Below are 13,982 nucleotides of genomic sequence, written 5' to 3' on the forward strand. Positions count from 1 at the left end.
TTGTTAAATTAAAGCATTTATTAATTTATATATAATAGTTTACAGCTAACAGTAGGAAATGGTGTCTAAATGTAATGTACTCCCTAGGATCTCTATGCACGGATTGATCGATCCTGCCCCTCTTTACGGAAGTCAACTCTGTATCGAGGGCGCGATCGTCGAGAACTAAAACTCCAATGTATATTTTAACTATACAAAAAATACTGTATGCCGGGTGTGTGTCCAACGAACTTGGCCGCAACTCAGATGCGGTTAAGTAACTGCGCGCCAACTTAAGTAATCTTCGCCTGACGTCTCACTTTGTTCGGCTTCTGTGCCTGGTTCCTGGAGCTGCGTCGTCCAACAACTCGTTCAGTTGTTGGGCTCCTGCTTGTATTGTTATTGTCGGTTGTTCACCCCCTCGGGATTGTGGCTGCTGACCATGCTGTGCTCCATGTTCTTCACGATCACGTAGTTGGTGATGTGGTTAATGGCCTCGTCCTGCAGCCGCTCCGGCCAGCGCTTCATGTACGATTTAATAAAGTCGCCGAAGGTGTCCACCTTGTCCGGAGTGCTCTTGTGCGTGTCCACGATGTTCTTCACAATGTCCACGAACTTGTCGTAGTCCTCGTGCGACTTTTTGATCTTCTGGTAGTTGGCCACGCCTCCATTGGTGTTGCCACCGCCACCACCACTGCCGCCGCTTCCACCGGCAGCCGTGTTCATTTGCTGATCCATGTTATTATCCGCCAGGCGGGCCGAGGCAGCGGCAGCTACCGCCGCCACGGCCGCCGAGGAGGCCATGAAGTTGTCCACGCTGCCGGCATTGGGTGGTGGCTGGGAGTGGTCCATAAAGTGCCGATGCATGCCGTACTCGGTCCTGCAAATCCCAATCGTTATTTAAACATGTTGTGAGCTAGGGGTTGCAATGCTAGTGCTTACTTATAGAACCCCTCCGTGTTGTTGCTATTAAACTCTTGCTGAGACATTGGATTCTTCCAAACTGGTGACTCGGATGTAGATGGTAAGCTGCTCGTATTGGACGCACTTGTCATGCGTTTGTCTCTGCGGAATAATAAGATATTTTGTTAGTTCGAAATTGCCATCTTGCAAATATTTATTCATCTCAACTGACTTGTAACCGGTGTGTGCGGCCAGACTCTTAAACACATCATCCACTTGACTGTAGAACTTCCAGGTGCTGATGATGCCTGTGGTCTCGAAGGTCTTTTGCTCCTGTCGGTAGCGCTGCGTTAGATTGTTGACTTTGAAGTGAACCTCGAGTGCGGTAACAGGGACGCCCAGCGAGGTTAGCTGCTTGGCCATTGCCACATACAGATGGCCATTGCGTTTAATGGTGCGCAGCTCATAGGCGCAGACTTTCCATAGTTTGATCAGCTCTAGAACACCACTATCCTCCCATTGTCGGCGCTTTTTGTTGAATTTTTCATACTGCGAATAGGTATACCATTATATGGGTGACAAAGATACTGATTCCGAAGATAACTTACAGGCATTTCACATGGGTCTTGCTGCCGACAACTGGGATTGCCCGACAATCTTCGTCTGCCAGCTGATGGAGGACATGAAGCGGTTTATCTAGTGGGCTGGCATATTGTACACGGATTCGCTCCTGAAATAAATCAAATGATTAGTTACCGTGCAGGTGCCATTGTTTACTATTTGTATTAGTATTAATATCGCAATCCCTATGATTTTCAGGGATTTCCTAAAAAGTGCGAACCACACTTAAATAAACTACCCAACATATGGTCTGCAACCTATTTGACGACTATTTAATTGCATTGAAATGGTAATTAATCTTTTGAATCCCAATACCTTCCCACAAAGGTATTACGAAAGATTGCATTTCTGAGTTTACTGGGTTCTCGCGGCAGTTAAAGGGTATATTGTGGCAATACATTCAATATATAATAACATTCTAATAATCTGCAGCACAGTTTGGATTCAAAGAAATTCAGCTTGAACGTTTAAAACACAAGTGTTTTTAAAATGCAATAGGAATTGTTTTAAATTTGGCAGCCAATGGTTTTGTCGATCCCATGTTGTTTGTACCGTAAATGGTAAAGCCCATCAGTAATCCCAATGGCTTACAACACATTTTCTGGCACTAAAGGGTATCCACTAGTCGTTGTACATTGTATCTTTTCTAGCTTTCAATTCTCATTAAGCCGGTTCACACACACCGACGCAGCTCAGCCGCTCCCGCACAAACACACACGCATGCAATGCAAACCGAACGGTAAACGGTAAACAAATATTAATTGTGCGAGCGAAACAAGTTGCGATTTGCATGCAGCAGCAGCGGCAGCAGCAGAAGATGAGAAGTGGATGCGGCGACGTTTGGAATCGAAGTGAAGCGGTAACTCAAGTGTACAAGGGAGTTGGGCTCAGATGCGGATGAAGATGCTCCGCCGACGTCGACGGCGACGGCGACCGCGGCAGCGGGGTAGCAGCATTTGGAGCCTATGTACATATATGTAAGTTCGCGGGGGGGGTGAGAGGTTACATTTCTCAAATACACACACGCACACACTTTTCCCATTTCAGAGATACACACACTCACATCGCAGCCACATCCGATTTTCTTGCGTTGATTGCGTTCTATTGTTACGTTTCTCGCTTTGCTCCATGCACCAACGGGCGAAACAACAACACTGCGACGCCAACAGCGGGGGCACAAAACTTAATAATAACTCAAATAATTAAATTTTAATTATCTTCAAGAGGGAAACACACGAAAAACGTAGTTTGTAGCTCCTCCGCTGCGCAGCTCTCGCCAATCGACTCTATAATGATGTTCTCCGCGCGAGCGAGACAGGGCAGGGCAAGAGCAACATGGTGTGAGCGGTGCAGCTATTGTGCCATGGCGTTGCCAGACTGTCGCTGGTGCAGTGCGTTGGGGTTTCGAACAGCGCCAAAAGGTGGGAAATTGAAAATTTTTATTGCGGCTTTAGGGAAATAGAACCAAGTCATCTGCCATTTATCGTGCTCAATACAGTACTCTTGCTTCAATCTCGGCTCGTTAGGGCGCAACAAAGCAAGCGCATTTCATCGCTCATCATCATCATCACCACCTTACCCCCATCCCGTTCAACAAATCGCTTTTCTTGGAGCATAATGCACACACACACTGGCACAGTCACACCGACACGTATGTGCCGGTCATCATCATCATCATTAGGTTGTGCGATGGAGCAACAACAACAAAAGCGAACGTCATTAGCGGGCTAAATAACAAAAAATGATAATGTCGCTGCCTGCCACAAAGTCGTCGTCAGTTGGGGTAATCATCATTAAATTGCACATCGTCTCGTTGAAAAAGTGATAGAGGGCGGGGCGGTGGTCGGTGGGGGCGGGGCAAGGCGGAAGAAGAAGAACTTGGGAGAAGCGAAATCCCAATAACAAGGTCACCAAATATTTGAAAATCTATCTACAAACCTAGACAACTATATAAATAGTAAACTTTGAGATAATTAATAATAGACATACAAACTAATATTGTTTATTTGTATTTTGAAAAATATATTACGTAAATTGCTAGTTATTGACACATATTTTTACTTTCAAATAGGTTTTAGTTGAATATCAATCTATTTTCACACCTTCAATGCATTATTTTACATCAATTATTTCCTTAGTGTTTGGAAGTTTCTATAATGCAAATATGTTTTTCTTTTGTTACTTAGCACAGGTTGTTTAGGAATACAAAATGAATATGTCATCATCTTCGAGAACGCAACATTTTAATAGCTACAAACAACAACATCGTGCAGCCCCCACCTTTTATCATTTCTATAAACAATGATGGGCAGTTTGATATTTACCCTTAAAATCATATCATATTTTACAATCATATGTTTAGTAATTATCTTACTTTATTGTGCATATAACATTTTCAATATAATTTTAAGATGGCACCTCTCTTATATAATTGTTATTTTGTATATTAGTGCATCATAAGCTATAATATATTTTTATTGGTAAATGCATGCTAGTGTTTAAAATGTATTATTACTTTTACTTAAGTATATTACACTGCTTACCAAACTTGTGACTATTGCACTAACCTCGAGTGTACACATTACTACAACATATTGGCCCCCGTCATACTCAGCTTACCCACATTCTCCACATTCGCCGGTCATCATCATTAGGTTGTGAGGCGCCAAGAGCATCAGCTTCCAAATGCGAACGTCATTAGTGGCGGTGAAAGAGCAGCAAGGAGCATGGCTGGAGCACCCATAACGCTATCATCGGCAATCATCATTAGGTGGGGAGACATCGCCGGAGGAGCTGCGCAGGATTCCATTGAGCAGGGAGGCATATGGGTGGCAGTAGCTCCCCATCAAGGTCAGCTGATTTATGCAGGCACATTTACTTTCTACGGCTAATCCGCACTTAAGCTGAACGGGGATCCGGGTACGTTCTGCTCCCCCCACTTGACCACCAGGATGTAGTCACCGGGATCGCATACGCGGTAACTGACACTGTGTATGCCGCGTCCCAGATGCCTGACCACCACCTCCTCGCAGGGACCGCGTTGCCCCAGCACGCCCACCAGGAGCATGTTGCTACCCGCCTGGCCGCAGTCCACGGTGAACTCGTTGCGCTCCACCAAGCTGACATGGGTGAGGCCCAGGCCACGGCTCTGTACTCGACTGGCATCCGAGTCCGAGATGGCGACTAAAGCACACAAGATGCCAATTGATTATCCCAGCTTGGGTGCACTTTTCTTGGCATATCCTACCTGAAGAACTCGCTGGTTTGCCCTCGATGGATTCGGTAGCTCCTGCTATGGCCACGATGATGAACGGGGAGCGGGGCAGGGTCACGGAATTGCACTTGATGTGCACCTTGTAGAGACCCGCTCCGGCGGCCAGCTGGCAATCGATCTGGAAGCGCTCCGGATCCAACTGCTGCTGCCGAACGGGCTGGATGGGCTGGCCACTGGGACCCTCGACGCGCACCTCGAAGTTTCCCTTGACCCCGTTCCGCTTGATGATGAATCCCAGCGGGCTGTTCACCCTCAACGCGCCGCTGGGAAAGTGGAGCAACTGCACCTTGCCGGCGTCGGTCAGCTCGGGTGCCACATAGACGCGCGGCGATTCCGAGGGATAGGCATCTAAGGAGGAGGGGGCGCGCGAGATTCGTAGTGTATAAATAGCCGGTTCGATGTTTATTTCCTCTTTCGACGCTACTCACCCGCATCGGGCGTCCGCTGGTAGCGTCCAAAAATACCGCCCTCTTTCGGACTATGGCCCTCAAGACCACTCCCACTCGAACTGCAGGCGGAGGCGGAGGAGGCGGCCTGCGTGTTCAGACGCATCTCCTGTGACACTTTGAACATGCCGCTGATGTTTTCTCCAATTGGAATTTCAATCGCTTTTTAAAGAATTTTCCAAATAGTTTCCCCCAATTTAATTGGCGACTGCCCGGGGCGTGCTCCTTCGACCGACTGAACTCGCTGCTCTCCATCTCAATGCTCTCGGAATGCCAGATTCTCGATCTCCGCGACGGCGGAGCTCTCCCCATCCGATTGAGGCAAATGTTTACGATGCTTGTGTGCCGGGCAGCCAGCCAAATACACACGATATAGATGCAAATATCCGCCAGATGCGATTCCAATCCAAACAGGAGAGTATCTAAATTGTTATGAATCGAAGAAATTTTAATGTGAATCTCCAAATTAACACGCATTATTGAAGGTTAAAAAACTAGAAATCCCATGGAATGTGCTTAAAAATCTACCCGCGCCGAATATTTAAAAAAATATTTATTTTAAAGATTCGAAAGCATTTTATTACATTTCTTGTGACGAGCAGCAATTTAAATTTAATCAACGAATTTTAATAACACATTGTGGATGAGTGTGAGTAGTCTGTGTGGCTGGAGTTGGGCCAAATGACTGACTATGGAACATGTTTGATGTCGTAGCCGTGCTGCAAGTTGTGGTAGAGATGCGGATAGACGACCATGTCCGTGTTGGTCAGGAGTCCAGTTTCGTAGAGATTGCTGTAGATCTGCGGACGAGTATCTTCCTTAAATGTAAATGTATCTTTTTTTTTTTGGAAGTGAACCGACTTACATTTTCGGTGATCTTGAGCGTTCGTATCGCCTCCGCCCGCATGTGCAGCCAGGTGTGGCGCAGTCGCTCCTCCGCATCCGATATGAAGCCCGGCGACCAGTTCTCCCTCAGCCGGAAGAGGTTCATCCGGTTCCTCTCGCGCACCGCCCGCGGCAGCAGCACGGTGTGTCGTTTCCTAGCATCCCGCTTGGCCTTCCCGTTCAGCATCTGCTGCTGCTTGGCTTTCTTCTCCTCGATCTGGATGCGCATCTTGCGCGCGAGATCCTCGCGCTTTTTACTGGCCGCCGTCTCCGCAAAGATGGACACCTGGTTCGACTGCGCATAGAAGCGAGTGTAGTAGTCCAGCTTGCTCAGGTCTGGTGGCGGCATTATCTTCCTGAAATTGCCCAAATGACTCTCCTCCCAGGCGATTTGCTGGGCCAGTGGGCCATGGTCCTCAGCTTCGGGTTCAACATCCACGGGCTGGGCATCCGGACTGCCCTTCTGGACATCAATTTTGGGCTTGGAGGTGCCGCCACCAAGACGCGGACGTTGTACTGGTCTGGAAATTGAAAATATGTACATATGTGGGTTACCGATGATGATGATCGAGTCTCCTTACGGGTCTCCCCTGATCTTGAGCAGTCGCTGCTTGACCCGCTTGCGATCCTCCTTCAGAATCTGCCTCTTGTCCGCCAGGACCGTGCTAACCAAGTTCAAGGTGTCCCGGATGAGCGGTCGCTTTACCTCCCTGTCCACCTGCTCGTTGGTATGGAAACTGGGCGAGTGGTTGACCTCGAGGATGTAGGGCTTCAGCTTCCAGTCCACCAGGATGTCGAAGCCGAGGATCTCGAAGCAGGCCTGGATCTTGTCGTGACCCGGAAAGCAGGCATGGTAGTTGTGTTTCAGCACTGGCCACGCGCTCAGCACCGTCTTAATGATCACGTCGTCCACATTGCTCCAGAACTCCTCCACATCGTAGTTGTGCCGCCGCATCCAAGTGTTGATGGCGCTCAGCTTCCTCTTGCTGCCACAGTCATCGTTGTCGCACAGTTCGTAATGCGAGTTCCGCTTGTTCACCGAGTAGTTGGTCAAGTGCATGTACAGATCGTTGGCGTTTCCGGGCGTGGGCTCCACGTACTTGTTCGTGGCAAATCTGGCCAATCCCTCGTTGTACACGAAGATGCGCAGGGGATCCACGGAGGTAATCAATGTGTAGACACGCAGATCGAACTTGTAGCCATCGATGAGCAGGGGCTGAAAAAGTGGATGCGATGGTTAGGATTCCGGAGGTACAGGGGCTACTTTACCCTGTTTATGTACGTTTGGCAGATGAGGCGCTCGTGAGGACCTATGGTCTTCAGGTCGTTTGTCAGCCAGATGCCACGACCCTGGGCACCAGAATCCGGTTTCAGGATGAACGTGCGCTTGTGATTGAGCGCGTAGTTCATGGCATCTCCATAGCTGAAATCGTTGCAATCAATGATTAGCACCCTCAGTGTGAGGTTGGGGTTTACTCACTCCGCCGGCAGCATCCAGGTCTTGGGAAATATTTTGTAGTCCTGCGGAAAGATCTTTAGCATCCGGTTTAGATTCCGCGAGAGGAGATCCTTGCGACAGATCTCGATCATGCCCGGAAAGTGATTAATCTGCTGGAAGCGCTTCATGTTCTTGAATAGCTCCACGCCGGGAAACGAATCCGACCAGAGGATGTTCCACATCTTGGACTCCTTGACCAACTTGTAGCCCAGCGTCTTGGAGATCTTCCCAATCATGGCGTAGCGCGAGTTGGACACGCAGATGGTACTCTTGGTTTCGCTGGAGGATTATGTTAGAAGCTTTATACAAAGCCAAAGCTAAGGAAGATCACCTGGCTGGCCGCTCCTCGTCGACGTTCATGGGAGGATTGAGCACCCGAGTGGGGCATTCCACTCGGTAGGTCTTGTTGTTCAGTTGAATGAAGCCCTGCAGTTTGGCTTCGTCAGCAGGCTTTGGACTGTTTTCGCCAGAAGATGGTCCGTAATATGGGGAGTTGTCACCCACTTGCTTGCCGGCGGCTGCCCTCCTCTTGAGGCACCGGGTCTTCTTCATCCGGCGGCGTGGGGACATGGGCTGCAGTGGCGGTGATTGCTCCGGACTGAACCATTCCCGGTCCAAGCACGGCTGCTCATTAAGAGCCATGTCCAGGGCGCGAGCAACGTGTGTCCTCTTTTCGCGATCCTTCCGAATTTTCTCCTTGGAGAAGTGGCGCAGCTCCTGAATCCTCTTGAAAAACTTGGAATTTTTTAAATTCATTGCCTTGTCTGCTGGTCGTCCTTGATTAAAAATTGAAAATTTATCACGTGCTAAAAGCTATATCTATAAAATTGATTCGTGTCAATGGGTAGAGCCGGAATTCTTCGCCACGAATAAAAACAATATTATTTTGCGATGATTGTGTTGCGAAAATGAAAATAGTTATAACCGAAATGACGCTAAAATCAAAACTTAGCTCCACTGGCCACGTCGCTTGAGTCGTTTGAGTTTTAAATCACCGATTTCGGGCATATCTTAAATTTAGTTTTTTTTAACATCAAACTAATAATTAAGTGTAAAAAAATTGTAATTAACAATAGTTTAAGCATTTACAATTTTATCATAACAATAAGTCTTTATGGAATTTTCTTCGGAATGTTAAAGTTAAAAACATATATTGCGATTGATCACAAAATGTGTAAATGGTCCTTCGAGCATTTTAAGTTCGTCAATAAAATGGTTACATTATAATAAGGCACATCTAGTCGGTAACAAATGGCTCGAAACGCTTGAGCACCGCGTGCATGGATGGACGGTCCTGCGGATCCAGGGCTGTACAGTGCAAGCCCGCCTCGATGGCGCACATGCACATGTCCAGCTCCTTGCCCATCGGTGCTGCCAAGTGCTTCTCCAGCAGCTCCTTCCGGTTTTGCCGCCACTGCTGTTTGACGTAGTCCAGCAAATTCTTCTTCGTCTCGTTTTCCGGCACACGATCCGTCACCTGACGACCCGTGAACACCTCCAACAGCACAATGCCGAAGCTGTAGACGTCCACGCCCGTGCTGAGTTGTCTGAAGTTGCGGAACTCCGGTGGCAGGTAGATCTTGGTGCCGAAAACTTTGTTCACTTCCACCACAGCGTCCAAGGACTTGGGACCCTCGCGCACCAGCCCAAAGTCTCCGATTTTTGGCAGCAGACATTGATCGAGCAAGATGTTGGCCGGCTTGATGTCTCCATGGATCAGCGGAGTACCTCGCGCCGTGTGCAGGAAGTAGATGCCTCTGTGGACACGAAATGAAAAGTTAAAGTAGGTTGTTACGACTAAAGATACGATAAATCCCACCTAGCTGTGCCAAGACTGATGCTAAACCGCTGCTGCCAGGTGAGTGCTGGTAGTGGGTTTTGTGCCTTATGAGCTCGTAGACGAGCCTCCAGGGAGCCGCCCTTCATTAGCTGGTAGACAAGACACGGCTTTCCACCTTTGATGCTGTATCCGTAGAGGGCCAGGATGTTGTCGTGCCGGATGCTGTTTAAATACTTGAGTTCGTTGTAGCTCTGCTGCAGCTCCACCATTTTCTGGTCGATGTTGGGACTGCGGTAGTTCATCACCTTAATGGCCACGTCCAGTTGCTTCCATTTGCCGCGGTACACGTCGCCAAATCCGCCCTGTCCCAGTCGATTATCCGGGCTCCAGCCGTCCGTGGCGTTTTCCAGCTCCGCATAATCGATCTCCAGCAAGGATTCGGCTGCCCTCTGGACCGTGCTAATGTGTATATTGCCCAGGGACTCCAGACTGGGAATCTCCTCCGTTGCCGTTGTGCTGGTGCGATTGTTGTTTGAGTTGCTGACACCCGAGGAGGAGGGAAACGGCGGGCCATTGTCCACTTTGGCACTGGAATCGGGAGCAGCGCGCAGCTCGCTGATGGTGGGCACGCTCCTGGGTATGTACTTGTGCAGATCCTCGCTAACGTAGTCTTTGATCAGACGCATGGCATTGTGCAGCTTCAATCTAAGGAAAGAGAAGTCATTTCTGGTATCTCGGCGGTTATTATCTCAAACTGACTCACTTTTTGAACAAAGCAAACAAAGTTTGCACTGTGTGATTGTACTGGCCTCCCCAAATGTTGAGAAACTCATTGGAGGCTGAGCGGCCGCGCTGTTTCTGGCTGCTTATCTGCTCCACCTGGTCGGGATAGAGTTTAACGGCCGTGGCCAGCTGCTGCCACACGTCCAGGGCATCCAAGTGGGCACATAGCTGGGCTCGCACGGGCAACGGCAGCAGTCGGATGGCCATTGTGTTGTCCAAGTGGGAGCGCGACCTGGTCCTGTTGCCATTCGCTTGGTTTTGGGCCTGCGCCTCAGCTTCGGCGGTCTGGACGCCACTCATCTTTCACTGTTGGGCGAGCGGTTCAACCGGTTGCGACTGATTCATGCGGCTCCGGATGCAAGAGTGCCCGTGGGATGAGGGGTTGGCGACGGTGGTAACCTGTTGCAGCGAAACGAAAATCGCTTTTGGGTAAATTCCCAACTCGATTCGATGAAAACCTGCGGATGACTTGTTAACAGTGCGGCTTACAGCAACGCAACAAGTGATGGCAGCTTAACAGAGCGAAGCAGTCTGGCAACGCTGCCAATGTCTGGCAAATTATACACTGGAAACAGTTGTAGGTACTTAAATTCATAACTTAATAGAACTTAACTTAAAATTCATAACTTAATAGAAAGCAGATGAACTATTTACAATGCTCGATTTTTGGTTTATCTACATATTTTCTACATATTTTCTTTAATATGCACATTATTTTGTTTATCAAAATATCTTTAAAGAAGACCAAATGCAAGCATGGTGTGACCAAATGCGCCGTGCAGTTTGCTGGTCTTGCGTCGTTTTCAGGCGTCCCTCCAGCTGGCCACACTTCTCCGCCTACCACCGTCACGAACGCATCGCTATCGCTATTTCTTCGCTTCGCCCATTTATAATTCATCAAATACGTCAATTAGCCCACCACCAGCGAACGGAAAAGCCTCAAGCTGGCGGAGAAAAAGGTCCAAATGGCGCTGTGCCAGACATCGGTGGTGAGTGTCCGTCGAGATCCCCGAGATCCGGTAATTGTGTCAGCGGCTGTGGCTCCATTGCATCCGACATATGGATGGCATCCTACCAAGGAGTTTCTCCGTTTTCTCCAGCTCCACCTCCTTTCGCCGCCCACGCGGGAAAGTGAAAGCTTTCCCAGTGATCATGGTAGTTACTACAAAACGATAGTTACTACTGCTGAAATCCGAGATACCGAAACTGCAACCTCTCGAGTGTGCATGTGTGTGCGTGCGAGTGCGTATCTGTCTGGCTGTCGTTGTATTGGTGCGTTCGTTGCCTTGCAGTCTTGTTGCCCTCTGGATTTTTCGATTTTCGGCTTTTCCGCGGAGCACTTGGAACTCCCATGGCGGGGGGTTATATTTAGCAGTAATACACGCTGCGTAGCTTGTGCTATTATCTGCAAGTCGGGGCCTCCTTCCTTATCGCCCGCTGATAACGCAAAACGAACTACTAGTAAAACAAGCGATTGGCGTACCGGTGTACATATATGTACATTGTACATATATATATGTATATGCATGGTATCTATGTATATACATATGTGCACTGCAACATTCTTCGCAAACAAATAATTTACATACCTCATTAGCGTTTTGCATATTCACATTACAGCTGCGTCTGAATTTTAATGGGAGCTCAAAAGGCACACCACATACTGTGCGCCACATTTTAAACTTCTATAGCGTCTTGCCCTTACTTTCTCCGTGGATTTTTTGGGTTGTATCCGAAGCAATCCCTATTGTTTTACCCTCAACTGTTTAGGCGCTAATAGCGTGGAGTTGAGCCGCGATAATATAATGAGTGTTTAAGTCAACACAAACCCAGATTTGTCGTGCATTTCAGATTTAATTATACACAATTAACCGCATCCCCTCTCGCCCGCAGCTGAAGGTGTACCATGCCGTGATCGAGGACGTCATCACAAATGTGCGGGACGCGTTCCTGGACGAGGGCGTCGACGAGCAGGTGCTGCAGGAGATGAAGCAGGTCTGGCGCAACAAGTTGCTCGCCAGCAAGGCCGTCGAGCTGAGCCCGGACTCCGGCGATGGCTCCCATCCGCCGCCCATCGTGGCCAACAATCCAAAGGTAAGCGAAACGGAGCCCTAGGGTTAGGGTCGAGAATCCTTGTGTCTGTCTAACATAGTCCTTAAGTGGGTCCTTACAATGTGTGATATCTTCATCCCAATGACATTTCCAACTAAGATATCTTGCTTTATCTTCCGTATGCTCAACCACTTAAACCACTACAATGCAACGCGCCTCACCAACAACATCGACTAATGCGCTGCTATTTGCACATCATCAAAATCCATTCAAAAAACCATTCATATTCATGCGCCCTCACATCCAAACGCAAGTTTCGAATGCAGAGCCACAAGGTAAAGCCATCTGTCTGCGGGAGAATTTCCAGAATCAAGTCCACTAATGCTCTATTCATTTGCAGGCAGCGAATGCCAAGGCTAAGAAGGCCGCCGCCGCAACCGCGGTCACATCACACCAACATATGGGCGGCAGTAGCTCTATGTCCTCGATGGTGGGGCTCAAGTCGTCCGCTGGTATGGCCGCCGGCAGCGGCATGAGGAACGGGCTGGTGCCCATCAAGCAGGAAGTTAACTCACAGAATCCGCCGCCACTGCATCCTACCTCGGGAGCAGCCATGATGCAGAAACAGCAGCAGGCGGCGAGCAGTGGACAGGGTTCCATTCCAATTGTGGCCACGCTGGACCCCAACCGCATTATGCCAGTTAACGTGAGTTAATGGCAGATTACAACATGGGAATCGAGCTTAATTCACTTAACTTCACAGATCACGCTGCCATCGCCAGCCGGCTCTGCCAGTTCGGAATCTCGAGTGCTCACCATACAAGTGCCTGCCTCAGCGCTGCAAGAGAATCAGTTGACTCAAATACTGACGGCCCACCTGATTTCATCCATTATGTCCTTGCCCACCACGTTGGCCTCGTCTGTGCTGCAGCAGCATGTGAACGCAGCACTGAGCAGCGCCAATCACCAGAGTAAGCAGACTCAAATCCTTTCCAGCCGCCCGCCTACTTATAACAATTATTCTGTGATATTAGAAAGTCTTGCCGCTGCCAAGCAACTGGACGGTGCCCTGGACTCCTCCGATGAGGATGAAAGCGAGGAGAGCGACGACAACATCGACAACGACGACGACGATGACCTAGACAAAGACGATGACGAGGATGCGGAGCACGAGGATGCTGCCGAGGAGGAGCCGCTCAACAGCGAAGACGATGTCACCGACGAAGACTCTGCCGAAATGTTTGACACAGATAACGTGATTGTTTGTCAGTACGATAAGGTAAGTTCGCAGATTCGTTCCAATGAGTTGCAGCTTATATGTCTGTCTGAACTCTGCTCCGCAGATCACCAGGTCGCGAAACAAATGGAAATTCTATCTCAAAGATGGCATCATGAACATGCGGGGCAAGGACTACGTGTTCCAGAAATCGAATGGCGACGCCGAGTGGTAATGGATGGCAGTTGAGCGAGCGAATATATATTAACAAAAGACATCAAACAAAAAGCCTCATCGAATGCGCCTTCAGCCCTGGACGACAATGGCTAACCAGACCGGTCTCTGCATCACTGGGCCACATGACCAAGCGACACCGTCTGCACAGAAAGCAACAACGTACTCGGGCCGACACTGTATCTTATTTTAGTTCCATCTGTTTTGTATTACGATAGCTAAAGGGTGTGTTGCAACCAACCATCTAAATTATATGTATTAAAGTGCTGCATAACTTTTGTGTCAATAAACTGAAATCATTTGTGAAAGTT

At 48.7% G+C, this 13,982-nt stretch overlaps 5 protein-coding genes across 11 annotated transcripts; 1 reads left to right on the forward strand and 4 right to left on the reverse strand.

Annotated features, from left to right (window-relative positions):
* On the reverse strand, positions 1-2,800 carry LOC6617158. 5 transcript variants are annotated; one of them, XM_032721901.1, is made up of 5 exons: positions 2,740-2,800; positions 1,491-1,612; positions 1,115-1,431; positions 922-1,044; positions 1-859 (listed from the first exon to the last, which is right to left on the reverse strand). In XM_032721901.1, exons 2-5 carry the CDS (start codon positions 1,494-1,496, stop codon positions 379-381), a joined length of 927 nt encoding a protein of 308 aa, XP_032577792.1. In that variant the 5' UTR covers positions 1,497-1,612; positions 2,740-2,800; the 3' UTR covers positions 1-378. The 5 variants fall into 5 exon arrangements, with proteins under 5 accessions (XP_032577792.1, XP_002041485.1, XP_032577791.1 ...); XM_002041449.2 differs by having other exon boundaries at positions 2,567-2,787; XM_032721900.1 differs by having other exon boundaries at positions 2,561-2,787.
* Positions 2,801-3,537: 737 nt separating this feature from the next.
* LOC6617159 (filamin-A) lies at positions 3,538-5,466 on the reverse strand. The gene is made up of 3 exons (XM_002041450.2): positions 5,206-5,466; positions 4,751-5,125; positions 3,538-4,686 (listed from the first exon to the last, which is right to left on the reverse strand). Exons 1-3 carry the CDS (start codon positions 5,348-5,350, stop codon positions 4,391-4,393), a joined length of 816 nt encoding a protein of 271 aa, XP_002041486.1. The 5' UTR covers positions 5,351-5,466; the 3' UTR covers positions 3,538-4,390.
* Positions 5,467-5,775: 309 nt separating this feature from the next.
* On the reverse strand, positions 5,776-8,556 carry LOC6617160 (tubulin polyglutamylase TTLL13). The gene is made up of 6 exons (XM_032721896.1): positions 7,938-8,556; positions 7,589-7,885; positions 7,378-7,531; positions 6,690-7,324; positions 6,089-6,629; positions 5,776-6,023 (listed from the first exon to the last, which is right to left on the reverse strand). The coding sequence occupies exons 1-6, from the start codon at positions 8,360-8,362 to the stop codon at positions 5,913-5,915; spliced, it is 2,163 nt and encodes a 720-aa protein (XP_032577787.1). The 5' UTR covers positions 8,363-8,556; the 3' UTR covers positions 5,776-5,912.
* A 95-nt stretch (positions 8,557-8,651) lies between these two features.
* LOC6617161 (serine/threonine-protein kinase pelle) lies at positions 8,652-10,680 on the reverse strand. The gene is made up of 3 exons (XM_002041452.2): positions 10,150-10,680; positions 9,426-10,091; positions 8,652-9,363 (listed from the first exon to the last, which is right to left on the reverse strand). Exons 1-3 carry the CDS (start codon positions 10,467-10,469, stop codon positions 8,844-8,846), a joined length of 1,506 nt encoding a protein of 501 aa, XP_002041488.1. The 5' UTR covers positions 10,470-10,680; the 3' UTR covers positions 8,652-8,843.
* A 310-nt stretch (positions 10,681-10,990) lies between these two features.
* On the forward strand, positions 10,991-13,979 carry LOC6617162 (transcription initiation factor IIA subunit 1). 3 transcript variants are annotated; one of them, XM_032721898.1, is made up of 7 exons: positions 10,991-11,158; positions 12,063-12,263; positions 12,536-12,556; positions 12,622-12,927; positions 12,985-13,192; positions 13,256-13,500; positions 13,565-13,979. In XM_032721898.1, exons 1-7 carry the CDS (start codon positions 11,135-11,137, stop codon positions 13,670-13,672), a joined length of 1,113 nt encoding a protein of 370 aa, XP_032577789.1. In that variant the 5' UTR covers positions 10,991-11,134; the 3' UTR covers positions 13,673-13,979. The 3 variants fall into 3 exon arrangements, with proteins under 3 accessions (XP_032577789.1, XP_002041489.1, XP_032577790.1); XM_002041453.2 differs by having other exon boundaries at positions 12,548-12,556; XM_032721899.1 differs by lacking the exon at positions 12,536-12,556 and having other exon boundaries at positions 10,992-11,158; positions 13,565-13,975.
* The last annotated feature ends 3 nt before the right edge of the window (positions 13,980-13,982 follow it).

Source organism: Drosophila sechellia, chromosome 3R (genome assembly GCF_004382195.2).
Source record: "Drosophila sechellia strain sech25 chromosome 3R, ASM438219v1, whole genome shotgun sequence".
NCBI lineage: Eukaryota > Metazoa > Arthropoda > Insecta > Diptera > Drosophilidae > Drosophila > Drosophila sechellia.

What these genes read in the sequence shown, in the direction of transcription:
- LOC6617159 (XM_002041450.2), bottom strand. Translation starts at nt 5,350, where the DNA reads ATGTTCAAAGTGTCACAGGAGATGCGTCTGAACACGCAGGCCGCCTCC. An exon ending in CCAGCGGACGCCCGATGCGG is followed by an intron (nt 5,126 to 5,205) that starts GTGAGTAGCGTC and finishes CCTCCTCCTTAG; the next exon opens with ATGCCTATCCCTCGGAATCG. An exon ending in CAAACCAGCGAGTTCTTCAG is followed by an intron (nt 4,687 to 4,750) that starts GTAGGATATGCC and finishes TGTGTGCTTTAG; the next exon opens with TCGCCATCTCGGACTCGGAT.
- LOC6617158 (XM_032721901.1), bottom strand. An exon ending in GCCGCACACACCGGTTACAA is followed by an intron (nt 1,045 to 1,114) that starts GTCAGTTGAGAT and finishes ATTATTCCGCAG; the next exon opens with AGACAAACGCATGACAAGTG. An exon ending in AACACGGAGGGGTTCTATAA is followed by an intron (nt 860 to 921) that starts GTAAGCACTAGC and finishes TGGGATTTGCAG; the next exon opens with GACCGAGTACGGCATGCATC.
- LOC6617162 (XM_032721898.1), top strand. Translation starts at nt 11,135, where the DNA reads ATGGCGCTGTGCCAGACATCGGTG. An exon ending in CGCTGTGCCAGACATCGGTG is followed by an intron (nt 11,159 to 12,062) that starts GTGAGTGTCCGT and finishes TCTCGCCCGCAG; the next exon opens with CTGAAGGTGTACCATGCCGT. An exon ending in GAGCAGCGCCAATCACCAGA is followed by an intron (nt 13,193 to 13,255) that starts GTAAGCAGACTC and finishes CTGTGATATTAG; the next exon opens with AAAGTCTTGCCGCTGCCAAG.
- LOC6617160 (XM_032721896.1), bottom strand. Translation starts at nt 8,362, where the DNA reads ATGAATTTAAAAAATTCCAAGTTTTTCAAGAGGATTCAGGAGCTGCGC. An exon ending in GCCAAACGTACATAAACAGG is followed by an intron (nt 7,325 to 7,377) that starts GTAAAGTAGCCC and finishes CCACTTTTTCAG; the next exon opens with CCCCTGCTCATCGATGGCTA. An exon ending in CTCAAGATCAGGGGAGACCC is followed by an intron (nt 6,630 to 6,689) that starts GTAAGGAGACTC and finishes TTCAATTTCCAG; the next exon opens with ACCAGTACAACGTCCGCGTC.
- LOC6617161 (XM_002041452.2), bottom strand. Translation starts at nt 10,469, where the DNA reads ATGAGTGGCGTCCAGACCGCCGAAGCTGAGGCGCAGGCCCAAAACCAA. An exon ending in TTGTTTGCTTTGTTCAAAAA is followed by an intron (nt 10,092 to 10,149) that starts GTGAGTCAGTTT and finishes CTCTTTCCTTAG; the next exon opens with ATTGAAGCTGCACAATGCCA. An exon ending in ATCAGTCTTGGCACAGCTAG is followed by an intron (nt 9,364 to 9,425) that starts GTGGGATTTATC and finishes TCGTGTCCACAG; the next exon opens with AGGCATCTACTTCCTGCACA.